Here is a 17,496-nt window from a genome sequence, read left to right on the forward strand (position 1 = left end):
TCCATTAAACGGAACTAACCCGAGCCCGGCTCAGCCCCCGCTCCCGGCAGCACCAGGGCTCGGCCCTGCAGATAAACTCGCTTTATTTTAGTAGCAAAGAGCTGAAAAAGTCAGTTCTACCCAGAGTCAAACCAAGTGGGGCTGGGGGCCGGGGGGGCCCCCGCCCCCCTCACGCCTTGTTGAGGGTCCAGAGGGGGTCGAGCATGCTGAGGGGGTCATCGCTGGGCCGGGGTCCCCGGAGCCCCTCGCCCGGCTGCGCCTGCAGGAAGTTCTGCTTGTTCATGCGCTGCTTGCCCTTGAGGGACGCGTCCAGGCTGAAGGCCTCGGGTGTCAGCGAGGCCAGGAGCTCCAGGGAGGAGGAGGAGGAGGCCGGGGGGGCAGCGGGGGGCTCTGGCGGCCCCTCGGGGCTCTCCCCCCCTACGTGGTTGCTGCTCTCAGCGTCACCCGCTGCCTCGGGGAGGGGCGGCCGAGGGGCGGGGGGCTCGGGGGTGTCAACACCGTCCACGACGCCGTCGGGAATGACCAGCGGCACCTCGGGATCGGCGGGGTCCGGGGCGGGGGCGGGATCCACCCCCCAGCCCTCCCCGGGCTCCGCGCTGGGCGCCCCCGCTTTGATGCTGAGCTTGGCGATGGTGGCCTGGATGGAGCTGATGGGAACGTCCCCCCCCAGCACCAGGTCCTGCGGGTCCTGCTGGAAGTAGAGCTGGGGGAGAGCGGCCCCGTGAGCCCCGGGAGCGGCAGAGCCCCCGCCAAAACCCCCCGGGCCCGCCCTGCACCCACCTTGGGGGAGGCGCTGTTGGGGGGCTTGGCCGGGGCGGGGGCGCCCACGCCGTGGCGCAGCAGCACCTGCTCGGCGTGGAGCAGGACGGCCTCGAAGCAGAACTTGAGGTGCAGCTGCAGGGGAGGGGACACGGTGAGGCCCGGGGGGGCGGCCCGAGCCCCACACGCCCGGGGGTGCAGCCCCCACCCGGTACCTTCTCCTGCAGCATGTGCTTGCGCTGCTGCCGCATCCGCCTCACCAGCTGCGCCAGCTCCGGGATGCCGTTCCCGGCCTCCACCTCCTGCACGGCCGCGTACAGCAGGCAGAAAGCGCCGGTGCGGCCCACGCCGGAGCTGCGGAGAGACCCCCGAGCCGTGACAGAGCCGAGAGAAGAGGGGGAGCCCCTCTCCCCCGGCCCGGGAGCCCCCCGGCCCCGCTCACCTGCAGTGCACCACGACGGGGGTGTGCAGCGGGCGCTGGTGCAGGTAGTGACCGTGCACCTCCTGGATGAAGCGCAGGAGGCTCCCCTTGCTCTCGGGCAGGCCCCTGGGGACGGGGGAACACTCGCTCGCTGCGCGGGGGCTCCGCACTCGGGGCCCCCCAAACACCCTCCCCGCCTCCGGAGCCGTGCTCGCGGAGCTGCCCCCGCAGGAGATGCCCCGAGCCCCCTCTGTCCCCCCGCGTACAGCTCAGGCCAGGAGGTGAACTGCAGGTGGGCCACGGTGCGTTTGAGGCTCTGCTCGCGGTACTGCAGCGTCAGCATCCGCTCCACGTGCGTGGGGGTCACTCGCAGGCTGGTGAGCACCACGCTCAGGGGACCCTGCGCCACGGGCTGGCCCCGCTCCGACGGGAAGTACCGGAGCACCTTCTGCCAGGGGAACGGCACAGTCAGCACAGCCCGGGGCCCTGCGGCGACACACGGGCACCGTCCCGTCCCCGGCACCCGCACCTTGTCCAGCTCCTGCTCCGACACCAGCATCACGACCACGGACACCTTCTGCTCGTAGATCATGAGCCAGAAGTCGGCGGCGGTGCCGAGCAGCGGGGCCTGGGTGGCGATGAGGGCGGGGCAGTACGGGGACAGGTCCTCCACGCGGCTGGCGTTGATGTAGTCGTCCTTGCCCGAGCGCAGCACGACGCGGTTGCGGTCGTAGGGCATGATGTCCTGGTGCCGGTTCTTCATGGAGTAGCAGCGGGCGATGGCGATGGAGCGCTGCCGGGCGTCGCGTTCCTGAGCCTCCTGCAGCTCCTTCCAGAGCGCGTCCAGCTCGGAGCCGCCGCCGGCCGCGGGCCGCTCCAGCCGCTCGGCCTGGCCGCGGAACCGCTCCAGCTCCGCCAGCAGCCGCCGGACGCGCTCGGGCTCCGCGTACGGATCGGCCTCGATGAGCTGCACGGCCCGGGGCCGCTGCCCCTCCTGCGGGCCCGCCTTGGTGGGCTGCAGCAGCCCCCCGGGCGCGGCCGAGCCGCCGGGCTGGCTCTCGGGGCTGGACGACAGCAGATCGGCGGGGCAGGGGCTCTGCCGAGGGAACGGAGCGTCCCCGGTGCCCGGCGGGGGCAGCGCCGGAGGGGCCCGCGGAGCCGGGGGCTGCACGGGCAGGGCTGGGGACGGGGACGGGGCCGGGGACGGGACCAGCGGGCCCTGGACCACCACGGTGCCCGGCAGGGGCCCGGGAGAAGGGGCCTGGCTGGGAGGGGCGGGCGCGGGCGGACCCAGGGCCGCGGTACCGGGGGGCAGCTGAGCGCTGGGGGGAGCCGGGCTGGGGCAGAAGGGCAGGGCCGGGGGGCCGCCCGGGGCAGGGGTCCTGGGGAAGGGCACGGCCCCGGGGTGTGGGGCCAGGCCCGCGGGGGGCAGCTGCTCCTGCCCGGGGAGCTGGTAGAGCTGGGGGGGCAGCGGGGCCTGCCCCGGGGCCCCCGGAGCGGGGAAGGGCTGCTGGGGAAACTGGGCCGGGGGCGCCAGGGGGCCTCGGGGGGGCTGCTGGAAGGGCAGAGGGGCCTGGGCTCGGCCCGGGGGCAGGAAGGGACCCGGGGGGAACTGCTGGGGACCCTGGGCGAAGGCGGGCGGGGGCTGTGCCTGGGGGAAGGGGGCTTGTGCCGGTGTCCCGAAGGGCTGAACCCCCCCCGCAGCGTAGGGGAAGGGTCCCGGGGGCCCCCCCGGGCGCTGGGGGGGCAGGAAGGGGCCCGGGGGTCCCCGGGGGGGCACGGAGCAGCTGGAGATGGGGGCCTGCCCGCTGTCCACCGTGGTGGTGGCCGGGCGCGTGCCCGGGGGCTCGTGGCCCCCCAGCCCCGGCACGGGCGGCCGGAGGGGCCCGGGGGCCGCCCCGGGCCGGCCCAGGCCGTAGGCGGGGGTGGGCAGGGGCCCGTGCTGCGGGGACGAGCGCGGGGGCGGCACGTGGGGACCCCCCCCGAACCCCGGCTGGCGCATCAGGGGCGCGGCCGGGAAGAGCTGGGGGGCGGCGGAGCTGGGGACAGGCCCGGCCGGGGCCGAGGGCTGCAGGAGCTGCCCCGGGACCCCCCCGGGGGCAGGGAAGGGGACGGCGGCAGGCACGGGCAGGCGGTAGTGCCCCGGGAAGGGGGGCGCGGGGGCCAGGGGGGGCAGCGGGGCGTTGGCCACCCCCCCCCGCAGGAAGTAGGCCTCGGGGGGTCGCAGCCCCCCCGGCAGGGCGGCCAGCGCGGGGGGGGGCAGCTGGCCCAGGGGCCCGGGCAGCAGCTCCGGGGGGAGGCTCCGCAGCTCCTCGGGCAGCTCCGACAGCACCAGGGAGCCCAACTCGGCGGGCTCGGGACCCCCGGCCTCGTCCGGCTGTTTCTTCTGCAGGGGGGGCTTGGGGGCCGTGGGCCGGGGGGGCGGCTGCTTCTTCAGCTCCCTGGGGGCACAGGGGGTCAGTGCCGTCACCCCCCACTGCCCCACGGGCACCGGGAGCCCTGCCCCGGCTCCCAAAGGGCCTCCTCACCCCCGGGGGTCTCACGGCCCCCCCCGGGCCGTGCCCACCCACCTCTCCAGCAGCTGCTGCCGGTGAGCCTCGCTGGCCTGGCACGCCGCCCGCGCCCGCTCCAGCAGCCTGGCCGCCTTCCCCTCCAGGTCCGTGTAGAAATCCTTCCCCTCCTGCGACTTCTTCATCAGGTCCTCGTACGCCTCGTAGGAGGCCACCAGGGTCTGCACGGTCGTGTTCCACCTGGGACGGGGACACGGAGGGGCTCGGTGCTCCAGGCACGCTCCAGTTCCCCGTGGGATGGGCACAGAGGCACCGCAGCCCCAGCAGCGGGGCAGGGCAGAGCGGTGCTGGCCCCACGGCTGCCCCGGGGGGTTGGGGCCGTTCCCGGGCCCTCCTCACTCACTTGTGCTCCACCTCGGCCAGGGCCTTGCGCACGGCCGCGTATTTGACGTTGGCGTCGGTCAGGGCCTTGAGCACGTTCTCCTGGGCAGCCAAGTTCTGCTCCAGGTACACCTTGAGCTGGTCGTACTTCTTGAGCTGCTCCTCAAAGAGCTTCTGCGGGGACACGGGAGGGTCGGCGGGGCTCAGGGACAGCGCGGCCCCAGCGAGGTCCCCACGCCCACCTTCATCTCGGAGCGGTCGGTGGTGACCAGCGAGGTGGTGATGTCGTCCTTCTGGATCATCTCCCGCAGCTGCTGCTCCAGGGACATCCGCTGCTCCCGCATCTCCTGCACCTTGGCCAGGATCCGCTTCAGGTTCTGCAGCACCTGTTTGTCGTCTGGGGCGGGGGGTCAGGGGCTGAGGAACCCCAGGGAACCCGCGGGGGGATCTGCAGAGCCAGGCCTTGCCTGGGACCCCCTGTCCCCTGTCCCCAGCCAGGAGCCACGCTGCACGGTCCCTTGGGGACAAACCCCCGCCCCACAGACACAGCCAGGGGACACACAGGGACCCCCGGGGGGCACAGAGAGGGACAGCCCTGCCTCCCCCAGCCAGGAGGGGACACTGCCAGTCCCCTGTGGGGACACAAGGGGTACAGCCCTGCCCCCCCAGCCCCCCATGGCAGACTCACCTTCAGAGAGGGTGGGCGTGGGCAGCGCAGCCCGGACCTGCTCCAGGGGGCCGCCGAGCAGGCGCAGGTTGCCCAGGTGCAGGTTCATGGCGCGGTGCAGCTCGGTGTTGGTGAAGCTCGCCTTCTCGTGCAGCTCCAGGTACTTGGAGCACTCCTTGCTCACCTCGGCCAGCCCCGGGGGGGACCCTGGCGCCGGCGGGACCCTCCCCAGCAGCTCCTGCAGCTTCCGCTCCTGCGCCTCATCCTCCTCCAGCAGGTCCCGGATCTCCTTCAGCGACGCCTCCACGTCGGTGAAGACCCCGGAGAGCACTGGGGGGACACGGGGGGGCTGCTGGGGGTGGGGTCAGCTCCTGCCTGGAGCCAGGCACGGACACGGTGGCTCCAGGAGTCACCCTGGCTGTGACAGCCCCAGGCAGGGACACGGCAGCCCAGAGCTCCTGGGCACCCTCAGGGTCATCCCCCCTCCCATCCAACAGGGAAAACGCTTTGGGATTCAGGACTTTGTGCCAGTACAGAACCAGCCACACGTGAGAACATTCCCAGCACCTTGGGCAGGGAACAACGCTGGCCCCCAGCCGCAGGGCCAGCCCCCCCAGCCCCCCCAGCCCTCACCCTGCATGGACTGGACAAGGTTGCGGACGGTGTCGGGGCGCACGCTGAGCGCGGCGCATTTCTCCATCAGCACGGGCGGGATGTGCTCGTACATGTCCAGGTTGTCCACGGTGTCGGGGTCCAGCTGCATGGAGTCCATGAACTGGCTGTGGGACACAGAGGGGCCCCTGAGGGGTGGCACTGTCCCCCCTCCCAGAGGCTCGGGAGCACCGGGACCCCGTGGGGCAGCAGGGCCGGGCCCCTCACGTACTCCAGCACTTCGTTCTTGGCTTCGATCTTGGCCATCACGTCCCGCAGCAGCTTGGCCTTTTCCTCACTGGGATGGGACAGAACAGAACCCGGTGTGAGTGCAGAGAAATCCTCACCAGGCACCACAGCCCCAGCTCCATCCATCCACCCATGGATTCCATCCATCCATCATCCATCCATCATCCATCCATCATCCATCATCCATCCATCCATCCATCCATCCATCCATCATCCATCCATCCATCCATCATCCATCCATCCATCCATCCATCCATCCATCATCCATCCATCCATCATCCATCATCCATCATCCATCCATCCATCATCCATCATCCATCCATCCATCCATCATCCATCATCCATCCATCCATCCATCCATCATCCATCCATCCATCCATCCATCCATCATCCATCATCCATCATCCATCCATCATCCATCCATCCATCATCCATCCATCATCCATCCATCATCCATCCATCATCCATCATCCATCCATCATCCATCCATCCATCCATCCATCCATCCATCCATCCATCATCCATCCATCATCCATCATCCATCCATCATCCATCCATCATCCATCCATCCATCATCCATCCATCCATCCATCCATCCATCCATCCATCATCCATCCATCATCCATCCATCCATCCATCCATCCATCATCCATCCATCCATCCATCCATCATCCATCCATCCATCCATCCATCCATCATCCATCCATCCATCATCCATCCATCCACATCCATCATCCATCCATCCATCATCCATCATCCATCATCCATCCATCATCCATCCATCCATCCATCATCCATCATCCATCCATCCATCATCCATCATCCATCCATCATCCATCCATCATCCATCCATCATCCATCCATCATCCATCATCCATCATCCATCCATCATCCATCCTTCATCCATCATCCATCCATCATCCATCCATCCACGGATTCCATCCATCACCCATCATCCATCCATCATCCATCCATCCACCATCTATCCATCATCCATCACCCATCATCCATCCATCACCCATCATCCATCCATCCATCATCCATCCATCCATCCATCATCCATCCATCATCCATCCATCCATCATCCATCCATCATCCATCCATCCATCATCCATCCATCCATCCTTCATCCATCATCCATCCATCCATCATCCATCCATCCATCCATCCATCCATCCATCCATCCATCCACGGATTCCATCCATCCCATCCCACCTGCTGTGGCTGTTTCTGGACACACCTGTAGAGGGACGAGGCCTCGTGGGCAGCCATGGGCACCAGCTTGGCAAAGATGTCCGGGCCGGTGACCGCGGGGTCCGTGGGGTTGACGGGCAGAGCCTTCACCAAGGGGGCACCTGAGGGACACAGCCCGGGCTGGGATCGCTCCTGAACGGCTGCTCCTGCCAGTCCCAGTGGATCCCTGTCCCTGAACGGCTGCTCCTGCCAGTCCCAGTGGATCCCTGTCCCTGAACATCTGCTCAATCCCAGCGGATCCCTGTCCCCAGGGGCCCGAAGCCCCCTGACCTTTGACGGACTGCAGAGTGTCCAGCGCGGGCACGGCCTCGTGGTAGATGAAGTCGTTGTCCTTTTTGGCCGAGTTGTACCTGGGAACGGGAGGTGGTGCTGGCAGAGAAGGAGCAGGTGACATTCCCGGCTCCCTGAGCTCGCTCCCAACGGGCTCGGCCCCGCTGGGATTGCTCCAGCAATTCCCACAGCAGCCATCCACGCCCAGGGCCCGGGGCAGCGCCGGGCTCTGCCCGTCAGGACACCGGGAACGCTCCCCACGCTCCATGTCCACGTCCACCAACATTCCCGAGCCCTGGAAAAGGACAGAGACACCCTGGGGTGCCTCACAGACTCACTTGCCACCGATGACATCCATGGTGAACCTCAGAGCTTCCTGCACGGCTTCGGGCTGGCCCTGTGGGATGGAGAGGGGAATGGATCCCTCCCTCCTCCCCGGCAGCCCCCAGCCCAGCTGGGAGGGGAAGCCCCCAGCCCCGGGGGCAGGAACGCACCTTTGCCAGCTTGATGGCTTCGTTGAGCTTGTCCAGAGCGCTCTGGAAGTAGATGACCTGCGGGACAGCGGGAGTTGGGCTCGGGGAACACCAGGCCCCGAGGGCCAGAGCTCCCCACGGCTTTCCCAGAGCAGCCAGGCCCTGACACAGGACACGGCTGTGGATTCCCAACCTCTCCCAGGACCACGATCCACAGGTTGGAGCGGATGAAATGGGATCACACAGCCCCACTTACCCTTTCCCCAAACTTCTGCTGCTCCTCGGCCTGTTTCCCCATGTGCAGCTGGAAGAAAACCGGGATCAGAGCTCTGTAACTCCAGGGGGAGCTTTGAGAGGGGCAGGAAAACCCCCGGGAGCGGCCAGGGCTGCTCCAGAGCTGGCAGGAGCATCCCGAGAGCCCCCCAGCCCCAGCTCCCCCCACTCACGTGGGCCACAGCAGCGAAATAATAGATTTTCATTTGAACCAGTTTCTTCCAATCCTTCTGGATCTTGCCCAGCAGCGAGGCCGTCTCCGAGTTCTCCAGCGCCCGGCAGGCCTCCTTGTAGTAATCCACCACCTATGGAGAGGGAGAGGGGAGAAACCTGGAATTCTGCATCCCAGGGGAACCAGGGCAGGGGGAAAGGCTGGGGGGAGCTCAGGGATGAGTTTGGGACCAGCCCAGGCTGCTCCCAGCCCCATCCAGCCCGGCCTTGGGCACTTCCAGGGATCCAGGGGCAGGCACAGCTGCTCTGGGAAATCATTCCAGTCCCTCACCCACCTCACAGCCAAGAATTCCTTCCAATACTCCCCCCCATCTCCCCTGGCAGTGGGAAGCCATTCCCTGTGTCCTGTCACTGCAGGCCCTTGCCCAAAGGATCCCGGGATCCTGGGAGCAGCTCCTGGAGCTCACCTGGGCACTGATCCGGGCCACGAGGAAGCTCTTCCTGTTATCCAGCATGGACTTCTCCAGGAGACACTCCTGTGCCTGGCCCTGCCGGGGACAGAGCAGTGTTCAGTGTCCCCAGCCCCTGGGACAGCCCAGACCCCACAAGGAACCCCTGGAGGACACCGGGATGCAGAGGGAACACCAGCCCCACGGACACGCTCCAGGTGTCCCCGTGTCCCCATCCCTACCAGCATGAGGTTGATGTTGAGGCTGAGGATCTGGTGGCTCATGTCCACGCTGTAGGAATGAGGGAAGTGATCCCGCAGGTAGGTGAAGGCACCGGCAGCACACTGGAAGTGGGTGCAGGAAACCTTCATGCCCTGAGGGGACAGAATCCTTGGGCTTGGAAAAGTTTCCCAGATCATGGGAATCCATTCCTGATCGTGTCCCTGATGGTGCCACATCCACAGGGATTTTAAATCCCTCCAGGGATGGGGACTCCACCCTGTCCTGGGCAGCTGGGCCAGGGCTGGAGAGCCTTTTTGGGGAAGGAATATTCCAAATTTCCAACTGAGCCTCCCCTGGCCCAGCCTGAGGCCGTTCCCTCTCCTCCTGTCCCTGTTCCTGGGAGCAGAGCCCGACCCCCCCCGGCTGTCCCCTCCTGTCCCCAAGGCTCCTCCTGAGTCCCCTCAGCCCCTCCTGGTGCTCCAGCCCCTCAATGTCCTGCACCTGCAGACCCCAAAGCTGCTCCAGGTTCCCCACAGTGCCCAGCACAGGGACAGGGACAAGGACAGGCCCTGCCACACGCAGCTGGCACTGCCCAGGTGCCACCTGTGCCCCGGGGACAGCGCTGGCACGGCGGGGCCGTTACCTCCTCGGACACTCGCTTGTCCATGGCTCCCAGCATGGAATGCAGAGCTCCTGTGGGGACAGGTGGGGGCTCAGGGACACCCCGAGAGCCCCTGGGAAAGGGGGCTGGGGCCAGGAGCCCCGGAGCTGAGGGAATGCAGAGCTCACCCAGGTTGTAGAGGACACAGGCCTGCTCGTACTTGATGTCCTCGTGTGTCACCGCCTTGCCCGAGAAGATCTCAGTCCTGGGGAAGGGGGCACAGGACAGGGAGCAAACAGGGATTCTCCCAGGAGGAATCACTGGGAGCCCCATTCCCCGAGGGTTCCCAGGACCCCATTCCCCAGAGATCCCCTGGGATCCCCCTGTGCCACCCTGGGCAGGACTCCATTCCCCAGGGGGGTCCTGGAGCAGCTCCTCCACAGGGAATGGGCATGGCCACATCCTGGATCCCCATCCCAGTCCCCATCCCAGCCCCTCACCTCACCTGCCCAGCTCAGCCCTCTATCCCAGATCCCCATCCCAGATCCCAGTCCCCCATCCCATCCCACACCCCACACCCCAGATCCCATCCCAGATCCCATCCCACACCCCAGATCCCAGACCCCTGAACCCATCCCAGATCCCATCCCACACCCCAGATCCCAGACCCCTGAACCCATCCCAGATCCCATCCCACACCCCAGATCCCAGACCCCTGAACCCATCCCAGATCCCATCCCACACCCCAGATCCCAGACCCCCGATCCCAGTCGCTCACCAGGTGACGGGCACGGCCGCGTCCTGCCCGTTTCCCATGGGGATGCGGCTCTGCAGGAAGTGCAGCTGCCCCAGGTACTTGCGCAAGGTGCTGCAGCCCTCGAAATCCCTGGGAACGCTGACGGCGCTCTGGGAACGGGACAGGAGCAGGGACAGGAGCAGGGACGGGAGCAGGGACAGGAGCAGGGACAGGAGCAGGGACAGGAGCAGGGACAGGAACAGGGACAGGAGCAGGGACAGGAGCAGGGACAGGAGCAGGGACAGGAGCAGGGACAGGGACGGGAGCAGGGACGGGAGCAGGAGCAGGGACAGGGACAGGAACAGGGACAGGGACAGGAGCAGGGACAGGGACAGGAGCAGGGACAGGGACAGGAGCAGGGACGGGAGCAGGGACGGGAGCAGGGACGGGAGCAGGGACAGGGACAGGGACAGGAGCATGGACAGGAGCAGGGACAGGAACAGGGACAGGGACAGGAGCAGGGACAGGAGCAGGGACAGGAGCAGGGACAGGGACAGGAGCAGGGACAGGAGCAGGGACAGGAGCAGGGACAGGAGCAGGGACAGGAGCAGGGACAGGAACAGGGACAGGAACAGGGACAGGAACAGGGACAGGGACAGGAGCAGGGACAGGAGCAGGGACAGGAGCAGGGACAGGAGCAGGAGCAGGAGCAGGGACAGGAGCAGGGACAGGAGCAGGGACAGGAGCAGGGACAGGAGCAGGGACAGGGACAGGAGCAGGGACAGGGACAGGAGCAGGGACAGGAGCAGGGACAGGAGCAGGGACAGGAGCAGGAGCAGGAGCAGGAGCAGGGACAGGAGCAGGGACAGGAGCAGGGACAGGAACAGGGACAGGAACAGGGACAGGAACAGGGACAGGGACAGGAGCAGGAGCAGGAGCAGGGACAGGGGACACATCCTGGAGCTGTGCTGTGGGGGAGGCCGAGCCAGCACCGCCCCAGGCTCCCGCCAAGCCCCGGGAGCAGCCGTGCTGCCCCAAAAACGCGGCTGGGAAAGCGAGGCTCTGCAGCCCTGGCACAGCCCCCAGGGCCGGGAGAACCGCGGGGATTGGGGAGTCCTGGGAACATTTCCTGCCCTCCTGCCTCAGGAGAAATCCCAGTGCTGGGCTGGGGGTGTCTGAGCCCCCCTCTCTGGGCCTGCTGGGACCCCCCCCAGGCTTTGGGATCCCTGGGGAGTTGTCCCTGCTCCCCCCAGGCAGCAGCTCCCGGCTCCTGGATCACCGGGATCACCCAAGGGCCGCTCCGTGGGGCACGGGAGAGGGAGGGGAGCAGCTGAGGCACAGCCCCCGGCCCGGGGGGGGCGGCAGAGCCAGCCCAGAGCCCCCCGGGGCAGCCCCGAGGGTCCCCTCACCTGCCGGAGCAGCTCCAGCTTCCGCAGCTCCTCGTTGTAGCTCTCGGGGTTCTCGCCATAGTTCTTCAGCACAAACTGGGGAGGCACAGGGTGAGCGGCCCCGAGATCCCACGGGGGAGAATCCCAATCCCACCCACGGGCAGCAGGGATCGGGGTGGGGTCAGGGTGAGATCACTGGGATCGGGGTGGGATCACTGGGATAGGGGTGGGATCGGTGTGGGGTCAGTGGGATCAGGGTGGGGTCAGGCCGGGATCACTGGTATCAGGATGGGATCGGAGTGGGATCGCTGGGATCAGGATGGGATCGGAGTGGGATCACTGGGATCAGGATGGGATCGGAGTGGGATCGCTGGGATCAGGATGGGATCGGAGTGGGATCGCTGGGATCAGGATGGGATCGGAGTGGGATCGCTGGGATCAGGATGGGATCGGAGTGGGATCGCTGGGATCGGGCTGGGATCACTGGGATCGGGATGGGATCAGAGTGGGATCGCTGGGATCACGCTGGGATCACTGGGATCAGGATGGGATCAGAGTGGGATCGCTGGGATCACGCTGGGATCACTGGGATCAGGATGGGATCGGAGTGGGATCACTGGGATCAGGATGGGATCGGAGTGGGATCGCTGGGATCAGGATGGGATCGGAGTGGGATCGCTGGGATCACGCTGGGATCACTGGGATCAGGATGGGATCGGAGTGGGATCGCTGGGATCACGCTGGGATCAGGATGGGATCAGAGTGGGATCGCTGGGATCACGCTGGGATCACTGGGATCAGGATGGGATCGCTGGGATCACGCTGGGATCCCGGTGGGATCAGGGAACGGCTGAGCCGGGACAGGGAGCTGCGGGCAGGGAGAAGCGGCCAAGGGGCACCGCCTGTGCCCCCCAGAACCGCGGGGGGAGCCAGGCCGGCCCTGAGGAGCCCCCGAAATCCCGCGGCACGGACTGGAGCTTGTTTGGCGCCGCTAATTAAGTGACTAATTACGCAGGTCTCCGCGGGGGTGGCAGGGAGCCTTCGGGAAGGGATCCCGTCCTCTCCCCGTCCCGATCCAAACCCCTCAGCTCCGATCCCCGACCGCCGTTCCCCCTTCCCGGGACCCCCGAAGGCGCCCGGACCTTCCCGTGTCCCTCCCGGATCCCAAACCCCCGCCCGGGCCCCGCCGGCCCGGCCCCGGCCCCGGCCCCGGCCCCACCTTCTTGACGGTGGCGTTGAAGGCGAACTCGCCGGCCTCCTTCAGGTCGAGCCAGATCATGGGCATGCGGGGCACGGCCTCCATCCCGGCCCGATCCCGGCCCGATCCCGGCCCGATCCCGGCCCGATCCCGGCCCGATCCCGGCCCGATCCCGGCCCGATCCCGGCCCGATCCCGGCCCGATCCCGGCCCGATCCCGGCCCGCCGGAACCGCGCGCGGGGGCTCACGGGACACCGAGCCCGCGCGACACTTCCGGCTCCGTTCCCATGGCAACGCCCCGCCCATAAAAGGGTCCGCGTGGCCACGCCCACTCGGAGCGCGACATGCGCAGTTGCCATGGGGCGCCTCTCCCGCTGATTGGAGGAGACGGCTGTTGTCATGGCTAAGCCCCGCCCCGGAAGTAGAGTGGTTGCTATGGCAACCGGCCATGCGCGGCCCGTCCCCAGCCCTTTCAAGGCCGCCCTATCGGGGTGCCGTTAATTAATTAACCCGTTAATTACCCATTTACCCAGCTCCCGCGGCCCCCCAGTGTCGTGTTGTGTATTGAGGGCTCCAGGACGCCTCGGTGGTCTCAGGGACGCCTCGCTCTCCCCACACGGCTGCTCCAACAACGTGGATCAATCAGAGTAACAGGAGTTTTATCTTATTAAATGCCATTAAAGTATTTAACCCGTTAATGTCATTATCTGGTCCAGTAATTGATCCGTTAATTGTTTGAGCCGGTAACAGAACAGGAGCAGCTCCTCAGCCGCTTCCAAGATCCTGCAGGAGCACAGCAGATCCAACTGGGAATCACATCCAACCCCAGATCCAACTGGGAATCACATTCCTGCTCCCAGATCCAACTGGGAATCACATCCAACCCCAGATCCAACTGGGAATCACATCCCTGCTCCCAGATCCAACTGGGAATCACATCCAACCCCAGATCCAACTGGGAATCTCATCCCTGCTCCCAGATCCAACTGGGAATCACATCCCTGCTCCCAGATCCAACTGGGAATCTCATCCCTGCTCCCAGATCCAACTGGGAATCACATCCAACCCCAGATCCAACTGGGAATCACATCCCTGCTCCCAGATCCAACTGGGAATCACATCCCTGCTCCCAGATCCAACTGGGAATCACATCCCTGCTCCCAGATCCAACTGGGAATCACATCCCTGCTCCCAGATCCAGCTGGGAATCACATCCCTGCTCCCAGATCCAACTGGGAATCTCATCCCTGCTCCCAGATCCAACTGGGAATAACATCCCTGCTCCCAGATCCAACTGGGAATCACATCCAACCCCAGATCCAACTGGGAATCACATCCCTGCTCCCAGATCCAACTGGGAATCACATCCAACCCCAGATCCAGCTGGGAATCACATCCCTGCTCCCAGATCCAGCTGGGAATCACATCCCTGCTCCCAGATCCAACTGGGAATCACATTCCTGCTCCCAGATCCAACTGGGAATCACATTCCTGCTCCCAGATCCAACTGGGAATCACATTCCTGCTCCCAGATCCAGCTGGGAATCACATCCAACCCCAGATCCAACTGGGAATCTCATCCCTGCTCCCCCTGTCCCACTCCATCAGCCCCCAGACGGACACCAGGACACAGGACGTGAGCACAGGGACATTGGGACACCAGGATTTGGGACATGGGGACACCAGGATTTGGGACATTGGGACATGGGGACACCAGGATTTGGGACACCAGGATTTGGGACATTGGGACATGGGGACACCAGGATTTGGGACATTGGGACACCAGGATTTGGGACATGGGGACACCAGGATCTGGGACATGGGGACACCAGGATTTGGGACATTGGGACATGGGGACACCAGGATTTGGGACACCAGGATTTGGGACATTGGGACATGGGGACACCAGGATCTGGGACATTGGGACACCAGGATTTGGGACATTGGGACACCAGGATTTGGGACATGGGGACACCAGGATCTGGGACATGGGGACACCAGGATTTGGGACATTGGGACATGGGGACACCAGGATTTGGGACATTGGGACATGGGGACACCAGGATTTGGGACATTGGGACACCAGGATCTGGGACATGGGGACACGCTGTGGGTCCCTGCTCCAGCACCTGGAGCTTCTTCCCCTCGCACTCCCTCCCTGCTTTTATCCCTTTCACCAGAAACAAAAGAAGCTCTGCAATCAAAGCGTGGAAAAACTACAGGTTCACGTTTAATTCCCTAACTTCGGCACTTCTGAATCCTCATTTTCCCCACGGAATCTGCTCCAGCTCCTCCTTCCATCCTGGATAAATCAATCCCTGGGGGATAACGGCCCGGGAAGGGTGGGACGGGCAGGTGACAGCAGCACACCCTGTGCTGGCAGCATTAATTAACCACAACTGGGTTAATTACGGTGACGAGAGCGCCGCGGCCACTTCCTCCGTCCTGCTGCTTTCCTGAATCGCTGTGGGTCAGCAGGGAGCGAGCCTGGGATGGGAAGGGCAGGAATGTCACCCTGACCCCCTCCAGGGCAGGAATGTCCCCCTGTCCCCCTCCAGGGCAGGAATGTCCCCCTGTCCCCCCCTCAAGGGCAGGAATGTCCCCCTGTCCCCCCCTCAAGGGCAGGAATGTCCCCCTGTCCCCCCCTCCAGGGCAGGAATGTCCCCCTGTCCCCCCCTCAAGGGCAGGAATGTCCCCCTGTCCCCCCCTCCAGGGCAGGAATGTCCCCCTGTCCCCCTGCAGGGCAGGAATGCCCCCCTGTCCCCCTGCAGGGCAGGAATGTCCCCCTGTCCCCCTGCAGGGCAGGAATGTCCCCCTGTCCCCCTGCAGGGCAGGAATGTCACCCTGTCCCCCCCTGCAGGGCAGGAATGTCCCCCTGTCCCCCCCTCCAGGGCAGGAATGTCCCCCTGTCCCCCCCTGCAGGGCAGGAATGTCCCCCTGTAGGGCAGGAATGTCCCCCTGTCCCCCTGCAGGGCAGGAATGTCCCCCTGTCCCCCCCTCCAGGGCAGGAATGTCCCCCTGTCCCCCCCTCCAGGGCAGGAATGTCCCCCTGTAGGGCAGGAATGTCCCCCTGTCCCCCTGCAGGGCAGGAATGTCCCCCTGTCCCCCTGCAGGGCAGGAATGTCCCCCTGTCCCCCTGTCCCCCTCCCCCTGGGCCCGGGGATGTGCGAGGGTTCCATAACCGCCCCCGGGAATCGCCAGGAGCGGCCTCAAACGGCCCCGGCTGCTCTGGCAGCGCTGCAGGAACGGGGGAGCCACAGCAGGCACCCCCACGCTGGAGCCTGCGGGGGGACACGGGGACAGCTGGGGACAGCTGGGGACACAGGGAATCCCGGGATCTGAGGGGCACCGGGATGTGCTGGCGGGGGGGGGGCACCCCAGGAGTGACAAGGGACAGCCCAGGGGGACAGGGGACACCCCAGGAGTGAGAAGGGACACCCCAGGATGAGAAGGGACACCCCAGGGTGAGAAGGGACACCCCAGGGTGACAGGGGGCACCCCAGGGTGAGAAGGGACACCCCAGGATGACAAGGGACAGCCCAGGATGACAAGGGACAGCCCAGGATGACAAGGGACAGCCCAGGGTGACAGGGGACAGCCCAGGGTGACAGGGGACAGCCCAGGATGACAAGGAACACCCCAGGATGAGAAGGGACACCCCAGGATGAGAAGGGACACCCCAGGATGAGAAGGGACACCCAGGATGACAAGGAACACCCCAGGGTGAGAAGGGACACCCCAGGGTGAGAAGGGACACCCCAGGGTGAGAAGGGACACCCCAGGATGACAAAGGACACCCCAGGATGACAAAGGACACCCCGGGATGACAAGGGACACCCCAGGATGACAAAGGACACCCCAGGATGAGAAGGGACACCCCAGGATGAGAAGGGACACCCCAGGGTGAGAAGGGACACCCCAGGGTGACAAGGGACACCCCAGGATGACAAAGGACACCCCAGGGTGACAAAGGACACCCCAGGATGACAAGGGACACCCCAGGGTGAGAAGGGACACCCCAGGGTGAGAAGGGACACCCCAGGGTGACCGGGGACACCCCCGGCTCCCCGGAGCAGATCTCCCCGACACTCCCGTGCTCATCCCAGCCCTCACACCCGCGCTGGGGCCCGAGGAGCCGCTGACAAACCCGGGCGGGCGGTGCTGACAAACGAACCCTGCCGGGACGGAGCTCCGCGTCTCACGGCATTCACAGCCCTAATTAACCAAAATTGGGTTAATTACGGCGGCAGCTCCCTCGAATCCACTTCCTTCTCCACGGCGGCTTCTTGAATCCGTCTGGATCCCCCTCTGGAGCGGCGCCTGGAACGGGAAGGGGCGGGAATGTCACGGGCCGTGCCCGGAGGTTTCGGGCTCCCGCAATCCCACCCAGCCCGGGATGTCCGGGGGGTCTATGACCGCCCCCGGGGAGCGCCGGGAGCGGCCTCAAACGGCCCCGGGATGCTCTGGCAGCGCTGCAGGAATGGCAGGGGTCACGGCAGGCCCCGCCATGCTGGAGCCTGCGGCGGGAACGGCTCCCGAGGGAGCCTCCATCCGCCGGGACTGCCCGGCACAGCCCCGGCAGCCCTTCCCAGGACGCACCGCGCGGCCCCGGGAGCCATCGGAGGTCCCGCGGGGGCGGCACCGGGCGCGGATGGCGGCGGATGCGCACGGGCCGCCATCCCGCCCTCACCGGCTGCTGCGGCGGCCATGGCGGAGAGAGCGGCGCCTCGTGCTGACGTCACAGAACTGCGCGGCGGGCTGAAAGGGGCGTGGTCTGAAGCTGCGGTCGTATTTATGACATCACAATGGGGGCGGGGCCACGG

At 66.0% G+C, this 17,496-nt stretch overlaps 1 protein-coding gene and 1 long non-coding RNA gene across 3 annotated transcripts; both read right to left on the reverse strand.

Annotated features, from left to right (window-relative positions):
• Window positions 1–66: 66 nt before the first annotated feature.
• On the reverse strand, window positions 67–12,914 carry PTPN23 (protein tyrosine phosphatase non-receptor type 23). The gene is made up of 25 exons (XM_014260682.2): window positions 12,695–12,914; window positions 11,497–11,571; window positions 10,130–10,257; window positions 9,540–9,616; window positions 9,394–9,443; window positions 8,771–8,902; window positions 8,547–8,627; window positions 8,082–8,213; window positions 7,892–7,939; window positions 7,657–7,713; window positions 7,501–7,559; window positions 7,163–7,242; window positions 6,879–6,993; window positions 5,622–5,687; window positions 5,372–5,517; window positions 4,760–5,068; window positions 4,314–4,468; window positions 4,094–4,245; window positions 3,751–3,930; window positions 1,710–3,621; window positions 1,447–1,628; window positions 1,202–1,306; window positions 975–1,113; window positions 781–894; window positions 67–703 (listed from the first exon to the last, which is right to left on the reverse strand). The coding sequence occupies exons 1-25, from the start codon at window positions 12,776–12,778 to the stop codon at window positions 170–172; spliced, it is 5,112 nt and encodes a 1,703-aa protein (XP_014116157.2). The 5' UTR covers window positions 12,779–12,914; the 3' UTR covers window positions 67–169.
• Window positions 12,915–14,881: 1,967 nt separating this feature from the next.
• On the reverse strand, window positions 14,882–17,429 carry LOC106628675 (uncharacterized). 2 transcript variants are annotated; one of them, XR_001332093.2, is made up of 3 exons: window positions 17,364–17,429; window positions 16,821–16,993; window positions 14,882–15,160 (listed from the first exon to the last, which is right to left on the reverse strand). It is a non-coding gene; the product is annotated as an uncharacterized LOC106628675 (long non-coding RNA). The 2 variants fall into 2 exon arrangements; XR_001332094.2 differs by having other exon boundaries at window positions 17,273–17,417.
• Between the last annotated feature and the right edge of the window lie 67 nt (window positions 17,430–17,496).

The sequence above is a fragment of the Pseudopodoces humilis genome, chromosome 1, assembly GCF_049639895.1.
Source record: "Pseudopodoces humilis isolate 2021_Gansu_Grassland_sample_001 chromosome 1, ASM4963989v1, whole genome shotgun sequence".
Classification (NCBI taxonomy): Eukaryota; Metazoa; Chordata; class Aves; order Passeriformes; family Paridae; genus Pseudopodoces; species Pseudopodoces humilis.